This window comes from Schistocerca americana, chromosome 11 (genome assembly GCF_021461395.2).
Source record: "Schistocerca americana isolate TAMUIC-IGC-003095 chromosome 11, iqSchAmer2.1, whole genome shotgun sequence".
NCBI classification, from domain to species: Eukaryota; Metazoa; Arthropoda; class Insecta; order Orthoptera; family Acrididae; genus Schistocerca; species Schistocerca americana.
The window spans coordinates 100363847-100386701 of NC_060129.1; the positions used below are offsets into that span (position 1 = coordinate 100363847).

The 22855-nt window shown below is 40.3% G+C and overlaps 1 protein-coding gene across 3 annotated transcripts in view; it reads left to right on the forward strand.

Moving 5' to 3' along the window:
- Positions 1-22855, forward strand: part of LOC124553634 — a 518253-nt gene that overhangs the window by 392218 nt on the left and 103180 nt on the right. For all 3 annotated transcript variants that reach the window (XM_047127501.1, XM_047127504.1, XM_047127503.1), the window contains 2 exons: positions 11210-11399; positions 17741-18052. In XM_047127501.1, coding sequence (XP_046983457.1) covers positions 11210-11399; positions 17741-18052 — 502 coding nt within the window. The remainder of the gene's footprint in view (positions 1-11209; positions 11400-17740; positions 18053-22855) is intronic.

The window sequence follows — 22855 nt, forward strand, 5'->3', positions numbered from 1 at the left end:
TTAGAGATGTCCATTCCTCTTCAACTGTACTGCCTACTGCGCTATTCCTTATTGGTGTATCTATAGCGTTAGAGAACTTCAAACGTATCTCGTCATTCCTTAGTACTTCCGTATCCCACTTCTTTGCGTATTGATTCTTCGTGACTAATGTCGTGAACTTCAGCCTACTCTTCATCACTAATATATTGTGATCTGAGTCTATATCTGCTCCTGGGTACGCCTTACAATCCAGTATCTGATTTCGGAATCTCTGTCTGACCATGATGTAATCTAATTGAAATCTTCCCGTATATCTCCCGGCTTTTTCCAAGTATACCTCCTCCTCTTGTGATTCTTGAACAGGGTATTCGCTACTACTAGCTGAAACTTGTTACAGAACTCAATTAGTCTTTCTCCTCTTTCATTCCGTGTCCCAAGCCCATATACTCCAGTAACCATCTCTTCTACTCCTTCCCCTACAACTGCATTCCAGTCGCCCATGAATATTAGATTTTAGTCCCCCTTTACATACTGCATTACCCTTTCAATATCCTCGTACACTTTCTCTATCTGTTCATCTTCAGCTTGCGACGTCGGCATGTATACCTGAACTATCGTTGTCGGTGTTGGTCTGCTGTCAATTCTGATTAGAACAACCTGGTCACTGAACTGTTCACAGTAACACACCCTCTGCTCTACCTTCCTATTCATAACTAATCCTACACCTGTTATACCATTTTCTGCTGCTGTTGATATTACCCGATACTCATCTGACCAGAAATCCTTTTCTTCCTTCCACTTCACTTCACTGACCCCTACTATATCTAGATTGAGCCTTTGCATTTCCCTTTTCAGATTTTTTAGTTTCCCTACCACGTTCTAGCTTCTGACATTCCACGCCCCGACTCGTAGAACATTATCCTTTCGTTGATTATTCAATCTTTTTCTCATGGTAACCTCCCCCTTGGCAGTCCCCTCCCAGACTTCCGAATGGGGGACTATTCCGGAATCTTTTGCCAATGGAGAGATCATCATGATACTTCTTCAATTACAGGCCACATGTCCTGTGGATACACGTTACATGTCTTTAATTCAGTAGTTTCCATTGCCTTCTGCATCCTCATGTCGTTGATCATTGCTGATTCTACCGCCTTTAGGGGCAATTTCCCACCCCTAGGACAAGAGAGTGCCTTGAACCTCTATCCACTCCTCCGCCCTCTTTGACAAGGCCGTTGGCAGAATGAGGCTGACTTCTTATGCCGGAAGTCTTGGCGATTATTTATCAAAATTGAGGCAGTGGCAGGGATCGAACCTGGGACAGAAGACGTTTTGATTATGAATCAAAGACGCTACCCCTAGACCACGGATCACTGATTCTATTAATGCATGGAATGATTATGTATTTATTAGACACAGCAAGCATGAAATCAAAGAATGCTCACACTACGAAGCTTCTAGATAAATGGGAAGTTACTGACATTAAGACGAACATGTATATGCCTCAGCATTAAGGATGACATCATTTTTCTGAATTTTTGAGATGATGATGCATTCTAGAATCGTATCGGACCTTAGCAACAATAACATGACTATGTGAATCACATATTATCCTAGATAAATTGATGTTTCATAGGCTTAATGTAGTCCGGTGATGGCAAAGAAAGTGTTTCTGAAGAAATTTGTTATCATCGAGTATAGATTTAAGTGTCAGGAAGTCTCTTCTGAAAGTATTTGTGTGGAATGTAGCCATGCATGGAAGTGAAACATGGACGATAAACAGTTTAGACTAGAAGAGAATAGAAGCTTCCAAATTGTGGTGCTACAGAAGAATGATGAAGATTAGATGGGTAGATCACATAACTAATGAGGAGTTACTGAATAAAATTCGGGAGAAGAGAAATTCGTGGCACAACTTGACTAGGAGAAGGGGTCGGTTGGTAGGACATGTTCTGAGGCACAAAGGGATCAGCAGTTTGATACTGGAGTGAAGCATGGAGGGTAAAAATCGTACAGGGGGACCGAGATATGAATACACTAAGTAAATTCAGAAGGATGCAGGTGGCAGTAGGTACTGGGAGATGGAGAAGCTTGCACATGATAGAGCAGCATGGAAAGATGCATCAGACCAGTATTTGGTCTGAAAACCACAACAACAGCAACATAGGCTTAATGATATAGCCAGCCAATGCTAATGTCATATCTAACAGAGACAAAGCAGAAGTTTGTACTTAGTAATTCAACCAATATAATTTGGGGACATATTTCTGACTAGGTAGAAATCACGTATGAGGTTCCCCAAGGTTCAGTCTTTGGTCCATAACTGTTATACATATATGTAAACGATCTTCCTCCTCAAGAATGAAATTTCACTCCACAATGGTGTGTGGGCTGATATGAAACTTCCTGGCAGGTTAAAACTGTATACCAGACTGAGACTGTCTTTCGCAGACAGGTCAGAGCACTTACCCACAAAAGGCAAAGGTCTCGAATTTGAGTCTTGGTTTGGCACGCAGTTTTAATCTGCCAGGAAGTTTCAGATCTTCACAATAAGTAGAACTGGCTCTTTCTGTAGATGACACTAGTATTTTGATCAATCCAAGAATACATACAGAAATGGAAGAAATGTTTAAGCAGGTTCTTAAAAATATCATCTACTGTCTTCCTGTGAATGGTCTCACCCTCAGTTTTAAAGGGAAGACATATTCCGTTTTGCAGATCTGAGGTTACAATACCAAAGATGAGAGTAACACATGGGAGGATATAATAAACAAGGTGGAAATTTCAATATTCTTAGGTGTCAATATTGATGTGAATTCAAATTGGGAAAAGCACATTTTGGAAATCCTAAAACAACGTAGATCACCCATATTTGCACCTGGGATTATTGTAAATCCTGGGGAGCCACATATCAGTAAACTGACAACTTCTGTGTATTTTCGGAAAAACGTGCTTTAAGAACAATATGTAGTACTAATTCTCGAATGTCTTGTAGACATCTGTTTAAGGAGTAGGGCATTCTGACTGCTACTTCAAGGTATATTTATTCCCTCACGACTTCTGGTGTAAATAATTCACTACACTTCAAAAGGAACAATGCTGATCATAATTAAAACACCAGATGAAAAAAGACATTACTCCTCATTAAGGATGTCTTTAGGACAATAACGGGGTGTGTCATGTTGCAACAAAAATTTTTATCACTTACCTAGTGATATAAAATGTCTGATAGACAGCAAAATAAAATTGAAAACGAACTGAGAAAGTTTCTCCTTGACAACTCTATCTATTCTGTTGAAGAATTTCTATTACTGTAATGTGGGTAGGAATTACTGACTCATATCCATATTCCTTTTTTTTTCTTTTTGTAAAAAAGAAAAAACTTAATACTGTTCATAATGTAACCACATATACAAATTAATTTGTGATGTGAATGTACCCCCAAATGATTTGTTCCACATCATTACAGTCTATCATGCAAAATGCTCCACAGAACACATAACTGACTAACTAACTAATTAACTTGAAAGGGCGAAGCCCAAATTATTGAGGCAGCATGATCAGCAATACATGCCCATGACGTGAATTAGGATTTGTGGCTGAAGCGGTGAAATATCCAGTCTTTACCTAAATGAGAATGGAATGAGTTCAAGAATTGGGAAAGGTCTCACAGCATTTTTGTTTTCATGTAAAATGGGTCTTACTAAGTTGAGAAATTTTGAATGTGCCTTCAAGTACTGACTGAACATTCCATATGAAGCAAGGTCGACCATAAGTCAAAGAAATTAATGTTTATTGGATATGACTGTGACACTTTTATACAGGATCCATTTATCTGAGACATTGTTGTCTCTTATAAAAAATAGTTCACAAAAGAACTCAAGGTCAATCGCAACTCACTGAAGTTAAGATTTTAATGAGACAAACAAGGAGCAAATTACTACATACTTAAGGAAACCAGTTGTCTGGTGAGTCTCTCCATGATGTTCCTGAACATTGCACTGAACATTCTGATTATGTCACTCAAAATATATTCTCCTCACTGAAACTAAATTGATGAAGCACTAGCATGCCTGTCAGGTATTAAGGCTATGAACTGGATCTTGTGCAACACAGTAAAAATGCAAGCTTTAGAGTGGTAGGAGAAGTTGTTGACATTTCTACCTCAAATGCCTCAAAAAATGTCATAACACAATGCATAATGAAGTAGGAAATCTAAGAGTTTCATTAAGTGTGCAATGAATGTAAAATGTGTGTCTGGATGTTGCATCAAAACCTAGACAGTCATTACAAACTCCAACTAGTTTAAAGATCTTTCGAGCTGGAGGACAATCTGGACAGTTTAGTAACTTCCAATCCTGTAGCATGTAATAAATAACTTGGACTAGTTCTTTGGCTAGCAGTCACAAATAAATCGAAAACGGGAACTTCTGATTTTAAGACAACGTTTTTATACGTTTACCTGCAGATAGTAATTTACATGAATCAACCTAATAGATTTATGAACAGTAAAAATAGAATTTGCAATCTGAAGAACAGTTCATATGGCATAAGACAAACTCCAAAACTGTGAAATGGGAAAGTCTCAAATTTTTTGATGACATTGTGAAATTTAAATACTTATGCTGATGATCGTTGTATCTATTACCATGAAGCCTTTTGTTTGTTGATAGTTGATTAGTTATTGAGAGATTATCAGTCAGTACCACTGAAGTGTTGAACAAGTTGAAGCAAAAGTTTGAAATTACATTTAACAGCACATTTCAGTCATATCTGCGAATAGAAATTAAAGTAATGTCATAGAAAGGTTTTGTAATCAATTTAAATATACGAATATAGGACTAAGAGTCAGAGGTCAACATTTTAATACCAATATAGAACACTGAATGGTGACAGATAAAGAAAATATTGCTTATGAAGAGCCATCAAAATCCAATAAACCATATCAAAGAGCTATAGGCAGTCTGTGGTGCCTCCCAATAATATCTCATCTGAATATCAGTTTTGCTGTTCAATAGCTTAATACGTTGAATACTCATAATAAATCCATGTTGATTCACTGGAAAATTAGCGATAAATATTTTTACTAGCACTATTAACTAAAAAGTTTGTCATAATCTGTAATGGAGCTTCACACAGCTAGCCCCTGCTGATTCTAAATGGAGGAAGTAAAAGGTCTGGCATATTATCTGATGGAGGATCAACACAGCTTGACTAGGCATATTCTGATTATCAAAGTGAAAATCCTGTCTGATGTAATAGAGAGTCTGAAGACTAAGGATAATGTGATCCTGATAATAAACAAAATAATAAATTAATGATGATTAACTGAAACCCTCAGCTGCCGACAGGTGTTGTTGATTTACCTCGATGTGGTCAGCTGAAAATGTGTGCCCCGACTGGGACTCGAACATGGGATCTCCTGCTTACATGGCAGATGCTCTATCCATCTGAGCCACCGAGGACACAGATGAATAAGCGCGACTGCAGGGACATCCCCAGCAAATATATCAACTGAATGCCCATGGATTTCCCACCATGCAATGGGGACGCACTACCTGGTATGCATAAAAGCAAAGCCTTGTTAAAAGTTTGACAGCTTAAGCAAAATGTTGAGTCACTGCCTCATTGATCAGTGATGTATGTTGTAGATTATGTCTTCAAGAAGACTTCGAATTTCAAGCTTGAATCAAACAGGCTGTCACGTAAATGTTGAATACAGAGTAACTCGTAAGAAGTTCATGTTCTACAGATTAAATCCAATATAGAACATTGTATGGTGACAAGAGGCCAGAAGCATAGCGAATTTGCAGGAAAGTTCATTTAGTGACACATTGAAAATACTGTCAAATTAAGAGATGTTAGAAACTCCCATCAGCTTGCTGATGTGGCTACTGTTTACGCCTGGGACTTATAAACTAATTGGAGAAGTAGAAAGAAAAATATTTAAAGAGGAATGTTGAGAGTTAATTATTCATCTTTGCTCTTTTTTTTGTGTATTGTGCGTAATGTTTGCAAGTTTATTCTTGGTCTCCTCATGGTACTGGAGTAAATACTTTTTGATTTGTCACATTGTCAGTCCGGTTAAGTATGTTGCATGGAAGAGTTATCAAGTTTCGTTCTTCGATAAAATTGTGCAAATAGTTACTTGTTACTAAAGTAATCAATTCATGAGAAACAATGCAAGTGATCTTTCTTGGGAACATCAGAATTTTCTTCTGGTTGTGGGCTCATCATGTTAAAGTACATTACTTAGAAAGTGAACTTGCCGAGAAAGTCTCAATTCAATAACAGAAATAAGAATTTGAAGGCAATATATGATACACAAGGAATGTGAAAATGATGTCTCCATTTGTAACTAGAATTCTGTGTACTTGAAACACTTCGTTTGCCAGCAGCCCACAGTGCAGTAAAAGAATCAGAAGATTGTCAACATTTACCCCCAGCCCATAATGTAGAATAGACATAGAAAGAAACTCAGCATTTCCAGCTAGCACACACCGCATAAATTGTATACGAAACGTTATATAAAATTCATAGGCTTATATGAGAGAAGACATGAGGTTCCACAATAATAAAGAAAGTTCCACCTTTTATGATTGATTTTGTTTCCTGGTCAGATACATGCCAGAAGAGAATGCCATAAAGGAGTTATCACAGATAACCAATGTACTGCATCAGTTATACAATAATGTTAATATGAACTACCATCAAGAAAGAGAGATAAAAAAATTTTATCTATATAAACAGAGTGTGTAGTTGATCGCTAGTAAGCTTGCAAATTTTGAGCAGTTATTTACAAATGACTTGAGTAATATAAATGCTATATGCATTAGTAAACAATTAGTAAAATCAGTGCAAATTAGCTACCTGAGTAAACCAACCTACACATTAGCTGTGTGTTATTGCACAGAAAGTCATAAAGGTGAAAATAATGCCGATTTACAAAAAAACTATGTATTACATTGAAAATGCGGTTAGTTATGATATTTAAATCAAGACAAAGATTGCGATTTATCTGCTATCAAAATTTTAGACTTCAAAACAATTATTGCTTGCGTTCCCCAAGTAGCAACGTTAAAAAATTTGTGAAATGTCCTGAAATACTGTTAACATTAAAAAATGTGCTGTGGCTACGTTAATTGATGATATTAAAACAACAAGGGAAGTTACAGAATTTCTACTGCTTCACTGATCTTACTAATTTTCAAAGCAACAGTAACATTTCTCACAATGTGGGAAAACTGTTCCAAAACAACTTTAGACAAGATGCTTACAAACAGTTTTTTGCAGTCCATGGATCCTGTGTATGCAGAATACAAAGACCAATTATGCCCAAGGAATGTACCTTCAAATGTTTCCATTTTAAATACAACAAGAAATATATAAAAATCGTAAAAATTTCAGCGAAAGTATAAGAACTTTGAGCCATTTACAATCAGTACAAAGTGGGGAGTATGTAATGTAGATGATAGTGGCTACATACTGAGACCTCTCTTAAATAAATTCTGGCGTTATTTCCGTATTACTTTCCTTCTTACTCAGAAGCACATCAGATCAAATGAATCTAAAAGGAAGTCACAGATAAGAACAGGAATTAACATTTCGTATGGAAATGTTTAACCTTACCATGTTCCCAGAGAGGTACATTAAGAAATTTGTCAAAAATACACAAAACGTATATCACACAATTCTAATGAATAGTCAGTGACTGCTATGAAATAGTATCTACAAATAAAGTGAATGTAATATGGTATGCGATAAGTTACTATGTCAGTACTGTAGAGTAATTACAGCTGGCCAGTGTGGCTGAGCGGTTCTAGGCGCGTGACCGCTACGTTCGCAGGTTCGAATCCTGCCTCAGGCATGGATATGTGTGTGATGTCCTTAGGTTAGTTAGGTTTAAGTAGTTCTAAGGTCTAGCGCTCTGATGACCTCAGCTGTTAAGTCCCATAGTGCTCAGAGCCATTTGAAGTAACTTCTACAAAATGTCAGCAACACCTCAGACAATACACAAAGTATAATAAAATCTCCCTTAGCCTCCATATTCTATAAAAAAAATAATGATAGTGGAATTATATTAAGCACCAGTCCAAGCAACTGTTCATCATCTGAAATTGATGAAATGGTTGAGTTTTCCATAAAGAACCACTCTAATATAATATGTTAAATTAATCTCTAATGACAGGTACATTTTCTTCCTGCAAGTAGCAAGAATTATTGCACTAAGAGAAATGTGAAAAAGAATGCTCAAAGTTGAAGACCTATATCATTCGTTAAGTACAGTTTTGTACACTTCACTGAAGATTATTCAATCGAGAATTGACTGATTTTTTGGAGAAAAATCAAATTATAGCAGATTCTCTCCGTGGGTTCAGGAAGAATAAATCCACACATATTACCATATAGGGCGAACATTACTAAAACCGACAGACTGTAGGGACGAATTTTCCAACTGGAAATGGAGTTAAAAATATCCTGTGAACATGTGTCCAGAAATGGACAGTGTTAATGAAATGACAACAGATCGTCCTGAACCACAGTACAGAGATGTATCGTAACCTTGTCACAAGAATTTTCAAAGTGGCCTCCGTGGGACTGCCTGTGATAGGGATGTTAATGGTTGTCATGCAGTACACACTGTGGCTTACATCATGTTGGTGGACCACTTCCCTGGAACTTGTTCTAGGAATCGTCTCAATATGCTGTAGAAGCCAGTCCTCCAAATCTGGTGTCTGGAAGGACCCATTGTCACACAAATATTCGAAAAGGACCTCAAGTGATGTGTAATGAGGTGTATGTCTGTGAGGGTACTTGTTTAGTTGTAGCTGTGCTGCCTCTAGGCCGTTTCCATCTGTTGGTTGTAAACAAACTCGATCTCGCCTTGTTTTCCGACATGAATACCGGTCCATTCTGCTCCTTTCATTGCGCTGCGTCAATCACACAGCCTACAACACAAAAGGAACACACGGAACGTGGTCAGAGGAACTGCCATTTGTCAGCGCCATCTACGATAGCAATGATGCCTTTCTTGACACATGTAAAAAGGACTTTTCTCCCCTTTTTCCAGTCAGGAATACGTCCCTACAGTTTGTCGGCTTTATTAACGTTCACCCTGTATATGAACCCATACAGCATCCCACAGGTGTTACTAACACAAAAGGAACACTGTTGGGATTTTACTAAATTTATTAAACGCATACGGTGCCACTGATCACAAAATGTTGTTAATGAACCCACTGTACTATGTCATCAGATACAGCCCTGTGTGCCGAGTCAAGTTATATATTAAAAACAGGAGACCAAAAATAGGAACGAAACACCTCAAAGAAGAGAATGTTGCAAGCTTCTAATGTAAATACGGAGATATTTCATAAGGTGTACCATAAGTTTCAATGTTGGACCCAGCCTCGTTTTGTTTACATAAATGACTTACTATTGAACATCGAATGTTCATCATTACTCTTGTCTCTTCTTAGCTGTTTCTTCCTGCTCAGTTTATTAGAAGTACCAATTTTCTTAAACAAAAAGCTCCAATAAAACCAGTATACAGTTGGTAGATGGAAGAAGTATCTTCCATTGTGGCGAACCCGATCATGAGCTTCAAGAGGCTAGAAGTGAAGGTACAGTGGAGCTGGGTAGAATTAACCTCATAATCAATATATAAACTGTGATTTAGGAACTAGGATAACTGTTCATATAATATAATTTGGGCTATTGATTGACGCAACAAGGTGACTCTGATCTGTCTGAATTGATTCCATGAGGTGGTTTTGGTAGAAGGGGAAAATTATCAGGACAGTCACCAACTTCAAAAAATGCAGTTTGCTAGGAGTCACAAAGTCTGAAGTCAGAGGCCGCAGTCTGCCATTGTTCCAGTTACATGAAGTGAGATGCCATAGACTATGTGCCCATGACAGGGTCAGCAAAAAGCGTAACAGCAAAGACCACATGCAACTGCAACCTGAAAGGTGATGGTTAATGTAATATTTTTATAAAATCTCTTTTATTGCAGTAGTCACCAGATATTGCTTACATCAAATATTGTTTTCAGCATTCCACCTGTCTCTTCTTTCCATGTAGCCTTCTGCTCAATTTTCTAGAAATAACTACATTTTCTTCCATCAAAACCATTATCACCTCACATAAAATTAAATAAAGTTTTCTTCTCTGTTACTGAGGTTCATCCGCCAAGTAATGCCTAATTTGATCAATCAAAATGTTACTACTGCTAGATTCAAGCTACTCATCTCATGACTGTCACTGAACATGTACAATAATGCTATTCATCATCTGATGTCATACTCAACTACTGCCACCGAATGTAAATAAAGTTATTCCAAATTGATACTGTGTACCACAAAATTCTTCATGCAATTTCTCAGTTTTGTTCTATGACATTTATCATTGTGATAAAGAAGATGTTAAGCTATCAATGACAGATCAAAAGCAAAACTCACAGTAGCAGTGTTCTTGTTATTAGTATGTGAAAACCGAATAGTAGCGGCTCCGGTCAAAGAAAACCATCATAACGACTGGGAGAGCGGTGTGCTGACCACGCGCCCCTCCTATCCCCATCCTCAACTGAGGATGACACGGCGGTCGGAGGGTCCCGGTGGACCACTTGTGGCTTGAAGACGGAGTTTTTTTTTATTCTTTGTAGACACATACACTATACAATAATATACTAGAGTATTATTCTAAATAAAGGTGTAGTGATTTAGATTTTAACAGCTGCCTCTGTTTTGTTAATGCGTCCCTTGACTTATTCTCTGAATGTAGTCTTTTATGTTGGCTTCTATGAAATATGAGGAACGAAACAAAAACAACCTGATTAAGTGTACCTATCTAACGGATGTGGACAGTTTCATATGGATATAACAGTTTCTATGTCGATTTAAGGTTTACATCATCTGCCAGTAACATTCAAGTATTTTCTCCTGCTGTTGTTGTTAAAGTCTGGAAATTTTTCTCAACCCTGCTTATGTTAAGAGGCGTCACTCACATCTATGGTCTCAAAGTTCACTGCAGCAGTCACTCCTATCAAACTACAACGTTCTTACATAAACTGAGGTTCAAAATTAACTATGACACATTGTACCTCTGTTGAAAATAGAGTGTGTAATGTTCAAAATTAATGGAGCTGTAAGCAACATAATATTTATTTAGTATGTATAAACAAACTTTTATTGTACAATTTGGTGCATAACAAGATTTCATTCACCGTTTTCAGTGTGCTTATCTACTGGCATGTGAAGGCATTGACTGCGCCAGATCGTCTGGAGTTGTTGAAGTATCAACAACTTCAGCTGTACTTGATCACCTGCAGCCACATGCTCTGTACCAAATAGAAATAACTTCATTATCCCCTGCTGGTCTCACATCGTGGAGTTATGCTATCAATGCTTCAACAGCACATGCAGGTATGAAGAGGTTTGAATTTTAGGTATAATTAATGGAGTCATAAATACAGTCAGAGCATCAAATGTAATATCTTTTTAATGGAAAATTTCTAAATTTTGTATTTCCTAAATAACATTTCTCAGACCAACCAGCATTAGTGTTTCATTTTATTATATTAGACAGTTTAATGCAAATATTTACATCCATATTATAACAAGTGTGACAGAGGAAACCTTTCATTGTAACGGGTATAACTGCAGATATTTGATATTTTTGGTATGTGATACCTTAATGTGGTCAGACATGAGTGTGTTGATTGTTATTTCTGTGTGTCGAACAGTCGTCCCACAAACACGTCACAAACTCTAGGACCTAACGCTTTCTGCACGATCGCAGCTGCACTATGAAGTGGACTACACCTGTCAGTATAGACTATCCGTTTTGCGTCCGACTGTCCAGGCTTGGACGCCTGACCTATTGTCTAGGGAAGAATGAGCATTAATGGATTGCTCTTGCCACATGTAGTTGGAGCTACTACACAAACACAAAACAGACGACTTGTAATGACTGTAACGGTTAGTATCCCAGTGACGAAAATACTGATGTAACGTGGTTTAGCGCACTGTCCTCAGCCACCAATAGAAATATATGCCCCTATACCTGCCACACCATGTATAGTCTACAAGCTTTGTGATTAATCAGGAGAACGGAAAAAGGAATATGAAAAATCGAAGTGGACAGACTCATTGTTGTCCACAGACGCTGGAATGGGGCTAGGAGAGAGGAAATGGAGATACTTGCATTCATGGAAGATGGAACACAATGCAGAACTCTCATGTATTTGTAGTAATTATTGTAATTCTAGAAAGTCACAGGTTTAGACTGTTCTGATATTACATTGTTGAAAGTGATCGGAAATCCTGCAGTCATAGCATCTGCTGTGTAGTTTACATTCTTTGTTTGTCATGCTGTTTCCAATAAATTGTTTCATTCGCTTTGTTTAAAGGGTGGTTTAGGTAGCACCCTGTAGTGAAGAAAGAAGCGAATTTTTGAACACCACTAGTAAAGTGCATTTTGTAATATTATATCCTCCGCATCCCCAAACACACCCCTATCCAACTGTTGAACACCCAGGAGCACAATCTTCGACAGCGCTTTCCTTCCTCACCGGTACAGCACGTACGTGACTCTTGTATACCTGACCTATATATGTCACAAGCAGGACATTTCACCCCACGTCAAAATGCAAATGTCGGTCAGCTTCGAAATACACCTTTATTCTGTGCACAGACCAGACTGTGGACGATTGTAGCAGAAGCGAAACACGTGGCATGTTTATGCAGTAGATTAGTTTGGTTTTACTTCTACAGTGTACCCCAGTTCATTAGTCAGAAATGTCGTTTCCTGCACTAGAAGAGACACGAAACAGCATGAAATTTTGGCCAGGTCATAGAAAGGGTCATCTCAAGGCTTTTACAGATTTTTGAACTCGATAGTGGTGCAACATCACTCAACACGCAGAGATAAAATTTTAAAAAATTCTTCAACACAAAATCAATATAAGAGGATTATATATTTTCTTATTATTCAGTTTTCTACTATTTTTTTGGACTTTCTCTTGAGTTCATTATTTCTAGCTTTGAGCTACACTGAAAAGCCGAAGACACTGATACAGCTGCCTTATGTCGCGTAGAACCCCCATCAGCGCGCAGAAGTGCCGCAACACGACCTGGCTCGCACTGGACTAATGTCTGAAGTAGCGCCAGAGGGACCTGACACCATGAATCCTGCAGGGCTGTCCAAAAATCCGTAAGAGTACGAGGGGGTGGAGATCTCTTCTGAACAGCATGTTGCACGGCAGCCCAGATATGCCCAATAATGATCGTATCTGGGATGTTTGGTGTAAAGCGGAAGTGTTTAAACTCAAAAGAGTGTTCCTAGAGCCACTCTGTAGCAAATATGGACGAGTGGGGTGTCGTATTGTCTTGCAGGAATTGCCCAAGTCCGTCGGAATGCACAATGGACATGAATGGATGCAGATGACCAGACAGGATGCTTACGTACGTTTCACCTGTCAGAGTCATATCTAGACGTATGAGGAGTACCATATCACTCCAACTTCACATGCCCCACATCATTACAGAACCTACACCAGTTTCAAAGTCCTCTGCTGACATGTAGGGTCCATGGATTCATGCTGTTGTCTTCATACCCGTAATTCAGACAAGACTCGTCCGACTTGGCAACATGTTTCCAGTCATCAACAGTCCAATCTCGGTGATGACGGGCACAGGCGAGACGAAATCCTTTGTGTCGTGCAGACATGAACGGTACACAAGTGGGACTTCGGCTCCAAAATCTCATATTGATGATGTTTCGTCGAATGGTTCTCATGCTGACATTTGTTGATGTTCCAACACTGAAAACTGCAGCAATTTCTGGAAGGGTTGCCCGTTGTCACGTTGGACGATTCTCTTGAGTCGTCGTTGCAGGATCTATTTCCGGCCGCAGCGATTTAGCAGATTTGATGTGTTATCGGATTCCTGATATTCACGGTACACTCTTGAAATGGTCCTACAGGAAAAATCCCCACTTCATCGCTACCTCGGAGACGCTGTGTCCCATCACTCGAGTGTCGACTATAACGCCATGTTCAGTCACTTAAATCCTGATAACCACCCACTGCAGGAGCAGTAACCGATCTGACAACTGCGCCAGGCACTTGTTGGCTTATATAGGCGTTGCCGACCGCAGTGTCGTATTCTGCCTGTTTTCACGTCTCTATATTTGAATACACATGCCTGTACCAGTTTCTTTGGCGCTTCAGTGTACCTGCAGTCAGCTATCGCTGATTATACGCTGTCTGCTGACAACATTTTATAAGCTATCATAATTGCTCATGCTGGGCGTAATATTCGAATCGTTCGTTTTTTCGTTCATTCATCGTGGTCCCTAAATCAAATGAAGAAGGAGTTTGTTGAGTAATGTGGAACTAGTCAAGGTGTACATGTCAGGATGGCAGGGACAAGACTATAGTGTCCTGAAAATGTCCTTGAGTTCAATAATCAGGGCTCCACTCACAGTATACGTGAAGTGTCGGTGTGAAGTAGTTCTTGAATTAACGTTGTGCGTTACAGAACTCCCTGTCATAGTCTTGCTCCAGATACAGTGGAATGAAGACACTAATGTGGGGGGTCAGTGATGCTGTTATTGCTTTTAATGATGGCATCATTGGTAGGATGAAAGTGGTACAGCATATGGGAATTAATCCTGGAGCAAACTGCCTCAGAGAACTTGAACAGATGGATAAGGTTCGCACTGATAAAGCAGAATATGCACCACAGTTGGCCACTAAGGAATCCAGAAAGAAGAAAAGAAGATGAAACTTGGAAAAAGATCAAGAGGACGATATACAGTATGGTGCATGGTGCTTCTGAGCGACTAAAAATAAAAAGATAAAGCATATATCAAGTGAGTTACAGTATTTTCAAACTTTATAAGCCATTCCTGAAGAATTACATTTTGTGTTGCATTTTCCCTTAAATCTCAGAAACCATTTCGAGTAGAATATTGAAATTTTCAGGGAGTAATAGCAGATATATCCTGAGTCTACTGAACTTAAAGAAGAACATAATGCTATGTAAAATTAAATTTATTTAGGATAATAAACAAAAAAGTACACAAAATTTTAACTGTGTAATTAAAAACTGTATTTCCGAAAGCAGTGGCTGAAAAGCAATTGTTGAAGTTGAGTAGACTCAGAACATACAGTTTAATGTCCTGTGAAAGTTTCACGTCAATGGCTACAGTGCTTCCTGAAATACAGGGAAGCCAAGTCACTAAATTTAACAGTGTCGGGATAGCACGTTGTTACTGCCCTTAAATAATGCGAAAATAATTACGAAATTTTATTAAAGGAAACTGAATGTATTCCGCAGTAAGAATATTTGTCACTTTAAAATGACAAATACAGGGGGTGGTTGTGTAAGAGAACAATATGAGGTAGAGAATTCTGGGGTCAGAGAAGCCAGCTTAAGGGCATAATGGGAATAAAAACACATTACTGTATACTTTTTTATTTACATTAGTCACAGTTAACTGGAAATACCATCATTGACACAATGAACATATCATTTGTCTTGTATCTTACAAAATGTGCAGAAACTGATGGCCGTCAACCTCAATTCAAGCATGACATCGGCGAACAAATATCCTTGGGGTGTTTCGAATCACATCACAGGTAACTACAATTCTGGCAACTAATTCCACCCCTGTTTCCACTGGGGTCTCATCACAATAGGAAATAATCAGCGGTATTCAGGTCAGGTGACCTCGCCGGCCATGGAATACGACCTCCTGCAATGAGATGGTTGCCGGCATCCACACTGAAGTGAGGCGGTGCGCCGTCATGTTGTGTCCACATCCTCCCACGAACCACCAATCGTATGTTCTCCAACAACTCAGGTGGACCTCTGCACGAAACTCAAGTACGGGTGGCCATTAATGGGACCAGATGAAATTAATCTGGAAAACAGTAATGGTTGACAAAGCGGCAGACAAGTCTGCTTCCACATCTCCTTAAGCTGGCTTCTCCGATCCCAGGTTACCAATCTCAAATTGTTCAGTAGAGGATCCTCAGTGTCCTGTTAAATTGCTGCACGCTCTCCTAGCAACACCCTGTAGCCGATTGTTTACCTAAGATTGGAAGATTAAAAAGAGTTTTTCCTGAGTGTAACATAAGAAATTACATTTACAGTGCTACGTTTAACCTGAGCTTTTTTCCACTTAAGAGCTAAAGAACGTTTTCTAAGTTGCCCCAACATACTGAAAAAATTTTCACAGATAAGATAATTACTTTTGGAGGGTTTACTGAACACACTAATTTTGCTGGGAGGTTTTATTTCAGGTTACAGGCGATGAAAGGTTTGCTATCGCATTTATTTGTTAAAATTTACCTCAGATTCATTTCGTCGAAAGTGAATTCACTTAAGGGGACCTGGACGCGAACGGGGTGCATTTCTTTAGCCCGTTCTCAGTGCACATTACTCTTGATCTACAGTGCGGAGGAAGTTGTGGTTTTTTTACCGACAATGAATGAAATTAATTCAAGCTGTAAAGGGAAACTTATTGAAATATCTGTTATAGTTTAAGAATTACAGTATTTGGTCTAACGCATCCTTTTATAATACACATTCCCACTCTGGTACCATTTTTTGGTCCATCATCAGTCTAATAGCATTCAAACTGTGGCGGGCTACTGTCAACATTCATAGGAACACATTATGCCTCTCGTTTTGTAGTCTGGAGTGTATCTGAGGAATTAGAAAAATCCTTATTATATCACATTACTATTTTGTCAAAAAGATACCGCTAAAATTAGATACAGAATGACAAACATAGATCATTTCTGCGATATGTTAGGCATAATTCAAAGGTAATATCCCAGTCTTTACTTGAGAGAAATTTGGTGAACATGGATAAAATGACTATGAAGTTATATGTACCTAATGTTCTGAAAATGTAGTTACGAGAAAATGAGAAAAGAATGTTCACAACGGTTTTGACTCATCGTATGGCTATTTCAGAACATTCCAGGAGCATAATCTTGCTCGCCAGCTGCTTCTTTATCCTCTGTAGACTTCTTCAGGAGCCTTTTGCTTACTCTGGACTCCTTAGTGGTGGCTTCCACAGTCCTTTCAGCTTCAACTAGTCACTGACGATCTATAGTAGTCAGAGCAGCTATTATATTATTTCCCAGCTGCATGCGTAATTTGTCCACTACTTTTGTCCTGCTGATTACACCATCATTGAAACAGATGACAGCATCCATCACACCCACTTTGAGTACTGTCCATCCAACAAACACTGTTTTTGATACTCGTTGCCACACACAGCTGTTGAAACTGAGGTTTTGTGTACGGCCATGTAGACATTTACTAAGTGATTTTGTGTCTGCAAGGTCCCTGTATGTTGGCTTTATTCTTTCTGCAGGGTCCCTGTATGTTGGCCTTATTCTTTCTATGACCGTGGCAGGCAAGGAATGTTTATGGTGATATTCCTTGCCTATTGCATCAACGTGGCTGATTTGCAGACATTTGTTCATAGAGCGTTTAAGACCAAATCAACAACTGAAATGTAGATTTAAAAAAATACGTTTTTTGAAACGGGATAAAATTGTCTTTCAATTGGCGACAAAAAATGTTTTCGAAAATTTTAGTCATTTCAGGTCCAGGTCCCCTTCAAACATGTGTCGAATGCTTAAGCAGCACTTCATTATAAGCTACATTACCATTGTAGAATACAGTACTAATTTTCACTGGTTGTCTGAGCGTTGTTGTTTTAAGTTCTTCGCCTGTTTCAGCACCGCGTGTGAAACCATCTGCTGCTGAAAACCCGATACTTGCCGTAACGAATACAAGCGTTTCGGTAAATTGGAAGCCCCCTGAAGACTGCTCTGCTCTTAATGGCTATATTTACGGCTACTCTTATTCGCTCGTCGAGAATAGCACGGCAGACGTAATGCGACAGGGGACAGTTCCCGAAAACATCCAGAGTGTCAACTTCTCAGGCCTCACGCCCAGCCACTGCTACGAGGCCTACGTTAGCGTTGTGACCTCGGGCGGAGTTGGTCTCTCAGATCTGCTGATAATTCCATTCTGTACCACCAGCACAGGTGAGTGGACTATTGCTTAAGAGTAATTAGGAGAGTGGTAGTAGCAGTAGTAATGAATGAGTGAAGCAATACGTCATGACCAAAATGTATAGTTTCATATGCACCACATTGCTATCTTAGATTCATATCCACGTATCACTATAGATCCCGTAGTTACTCTTAATTACAAAAGAGTGTAAACACGTTAACCAGTGGTTTCATAACTTCAGTTCCTGAACTTTTTGTTGAGGTATAAGATTTCAACAAATTAAAAATTACTGTCAAAAACATACATTCTGATCAGTGAACAATTAGGCTGCTACGTGACCTGTGTGTGGACACTAGATTCGCCATACAAGTGGGTGGTATCGGGGGAGGGATGGGAAAACCAACGCCTATGTACGGTGAAGCGAGCTTATCTTGCAAATTTCGTGCCTTACGATACTAAACTGAAGAATCTTCAACTAACTGTGATTATTGATTGTGTAGAGTGTTGTTCTCTTCATCTGGGTACTAGTTTTTAGCGTATGAGATTCTCACACTATGACTAGAGTCATTCTTCCTTATGGAGAGAGTAATTAACTCTTAGTCATTGCTCCTCACAGAATCAAGTTTATTCAAATCAGTATTCATTCATCCTTTCAATGCGTTTCCCTGGTGATGGCCTTAAATGTTACACTGTGCTGAAAGGAAGCTCAGTGGAACTGCTTTATTACCGTTGTCTGAATAGCGTTGGTCCCAGTTGCATTCCAGAACAGTATTCTGATGATAAACTTATAATTTCGTTCTTGAATTTGCCGTTATATTATGTCCTGAAACGATTATTACGGAAGAGATATTTCAGTAGTATCTATAGCGAAGAGCCAATGAAACGGGTACACCTGCCTAATATCGTGTAGGGCCCCCGCGAGCACAAAGAAGTGCCGCAACCCTACATGGCACGGACTCGACTAATGTCTGAAGTAGTGCTGGAGGGAATTTACGCCACGAATCCTGCAGGTCTGTCCATAAATCAGTACGATTACTAGGGGGTGGAGTTCTCTTCTGAACAGCATCTTGCAAGGCACCACAGACATGTTCAATAATGTTCATTTCTGGGGAGTTTGGTGGCCAGCGGGGTGTCCCTGGAGCCACTGTGTAGCAATTCTGGACGTGTGGGGTGTCGCATTGTCCTGATGGCACTGCCCAAGTTCGTCGGAATGCACAATGGACATAAATGGATGCAAGTGATAGAGAGGATCCTTACGTAAGTACCAGGTGTCAGAGATGTATCTGGACGTATCGAGGGTCCTATACGGCTCCAGCTGCACACGCCCCACACCATTACAGAGCCTCCACCAGCTTCGATAGTCCCCTGCTGACATGCAGGGTCCATGAATTCATGATTTTGTCTCCAGACTCGAACGTGTCCATCTGCTCAATACCATTTGAAACGAGACTCGTCCGACCAGGCAACATGTTTCCAGTCGTCAACAGTCCATTGAAATCTGCAGAAATTTGACGAATAGTTGCAATTCTGTCAGGCTGAGAATTTCTCTTCAGTCGTCGTTGGTCTCGATCTTGCAGGATCTTTTTGCTGCCGCAGTGACATCGGAGATTTGATGTTCCGCCGGATTCCTGATATGCACGGTACACTCGTGAAATGGTCGTACGGGAAAAATCACCACTTCATCGCTACCTCGGAGATTACGTGTCCCATCGCTCGTGCACCGACTTAATACAATGTCCAAACTCACTTCAACCTTGACAACCTGCCAGTGTAGCAGCAGAAACCGATCTAACAACTGTGCCAGACACTTGTCGTCTTACGTAAGCGTTGCCGACGGTAGCGCCGTATCCTTGCTGTTTACATATCTCTGTACTGTCCGCTCCGATAGCTGAGTGGACAGTTTGCCATCCTACGGGCCCAGGGTTGATTCCAGCTGGGTCGGGGATTTCCTCCGCTCAGGGACTGGGTGTTGTGCTGTCTTCAACATCATTTCATCCCCATCCTGCGCGCATGTCTCCCATTGTGGCGTCGATATACACTACTGTCCATTAAAATTGATACGCCACAAAAATGATGTGCTACAAACGCGAAATTTAACCGACAGGAAGAAGATGTGTGATATGCAAATGATTAACTTTTCAGAGCATTCACACAAGGTTGGTGCCGGTGGCGACACCTACAGCGTGCTGACATGAAGAAAGTTTCCAACCGATATCTCATACCCAAACAGCAGTATACCGGCGCTGCCTGGTGAAACGTTGTTGTGATGCCTCGTGTATGGAGGCGAAATGCGTACCATCACGTTTGCGACTTTAATAAAGGTCGGATTGCTGACTATCGCGATTGCGCTTTATCGTATCGCGACATTGCTGCTCGCGTTGGTCGAGATCCAATGACTTTTAGCAGAATCATTGGGTTGAGGAGGGTAATATGGAACGCCGTGCTGGATCCCAACGGCCTCGTATCACTAGCAGTCGAGATGACAGGCATCTTATCCGCATGGCTGTAACGGATTGTGCAGCCACGTCTCGATCCCAGATGGGGACGTTTGCAAGACAACAACCATCTGCACGAACAGTTCGACGACATTAGCAGTGGCAGGGACTATCAGCTCGGAGACCGCGGCTGCTGTTACCCTTGACGCTGCATCACAGACAGGAGCGTTGTAAGGCGCTGCAGTCGTGGACTGTGGTGGTCCTGGCGGAGGTTCGAGTCCTCCCTTGGGCTTGGGTGCGTGTGATTGTCCTTAGGATTATTTAGGTTACGTAGTGTGTAAGCTTAGGGACTGATGCCTTAGCATTTAAGTCCCATAAGATTTCCCACACATTTGAACATTTGAACAGACAGGAGCGCCTGCGATGGTGTGTACTCAACGACGGACCTGGGTGCACGAATGGCAAAACGTCATTTTTTCGGATGAATCCGGGTTCTGTTTACAGCATCATGATGGTCGCATCAGTGTTTGACGACATCGCGGTGAACGCACATAGGAAGTGTCATCGCCATGCTGGCGTATGACCCAGCGTGATGGTATGGGGTGCCATTGGTTACACTTCTCGGTCACCTCTTGTTCGCACTGACGGCACTTTGAACACTGGACGTTACATTTCAGATGTGTTACGACCCATGGCTCTACCCTTTATTCGATCCCTGCGAAACCCTACATTTCAGCAGGATAATGCACGACCGCGAGTTGCTGGTCCTGTACGGGCCTTTCTGGATACAGAAAATGTTCGACTGCTGCCCTGGCCAGCACATTCTCCAGATCTCTCACCAACTGAAAACGTCTGGTCAATGGTGGCCGAGCAACTGGCTCGTCACAATACGCCAGTCACTACTCTCGATGAACTGTGGTACCGTGTTGAAACTGCATGGGCAGCTGGACCTGCACACGCCATTCAAGCTCTGTTTAACTCGAGGCCCAGGCGTATCAAGGCCGTTATTACGGCCAGAGGTGGTTGTTCTGGGTACTGATTTCTCAGGATCTATGAACCGAAATTGCGTGAAAGTGTAATCGCATGTCAGTTTTAGTATAATATATTTGTCCAATCATCTACATTTCTTCTTGGTGTAGCAGTGTAATAAGACCTGCACCAAGGCGGCCGGACCTGCCCCGCAAGGGGCATCCCAGCCAATGACGCCAAACGCTCATTTCATTTCATTCCTCTGTATTTGAATACGCATCTCTGTACTAGCTTCTTTGGCACTTCAGTGTACAATATAATGATAAACTATGAGCTTTATGTCAGTGCATTGACGGATGGTAAAATTACCTCTATAACATATTTTCACTAACGTGATTGCTGTTATCGCATTACCTGGTGGTATAATAGGGTCGTCATCGTTGTCTTCTATTTTCTGCTTTTAAAATTGATTTTCACAAAATGTAATCTTATAAAATTTTGGACCAGGACGTTTTTGAAGCATCATGTGGTTTGCAGAAAGTAGATTCTCTTAACGAAACAACCATCTCCTCATTTGCATGGTGACTTGGCCTTGCACAAAATTTCAGATTCCTCTGTTTCTGGATGCCATGTACTCCCTGTGATGTCTGGCATGCGAGTTAAATAAAGTGTCATATTACAGCGCTCAAGTAAAGTTTATCAGGGTGTGTACATGAGTTCTTCATACTTCCAGATTTACACAACAGTCGTAATAAGAGTTTCCAAGAAAATTGTGGAAATGGCTCTGAGCACTGTGGGACTTCACTGCTGAGGTCATCAGTCTCCTAGAACTTAGAACTACTTAAACCTAACTATCCTAAGGACATCACACGCATCCATGCCCGAGGTAGGATTCGAACCTGCGACCGTTGCACTAGCGCGGTTCCAGACTGTAGCGCCTAGAACCGCTCGACCACACTGGCCGGTTAAGAGTTTCCATGCTCTCTTTGACCCACATATGGAGGTTTTAAGAACCCACCACTTCTACACTAACGATGTAGCCCTTGTAGGAATCTAGTTGCCACATAAAAATGTCAGGCACTGACCAGTGAATTGGAAAATGTACTCTGCCATCATTCACTTGAACAAATCTCCTGCTAACAGTTCAAAGCTGTGCACATCCAGTTCTATGCCAAAACGTAAACACTTCCAGACACCTTGTCACTGAAAACGAATTATTAACATTAATTAGATCGTGTCCTGTCTGTCTCCTGTATCCACATCTTGTGTCACATGCAGTTAGCCGAAATACAACAATCCCCAGAGCTCCACATCAGAGTATGGGAACACGATAGTGAATTCTTGCAAACTTCCATACTGGAAGAATAAGCGTGTCTGTCACTGAGAACCTTTAACCTCCAACTGAAGAAACGTGTTACACTTTCAAATATC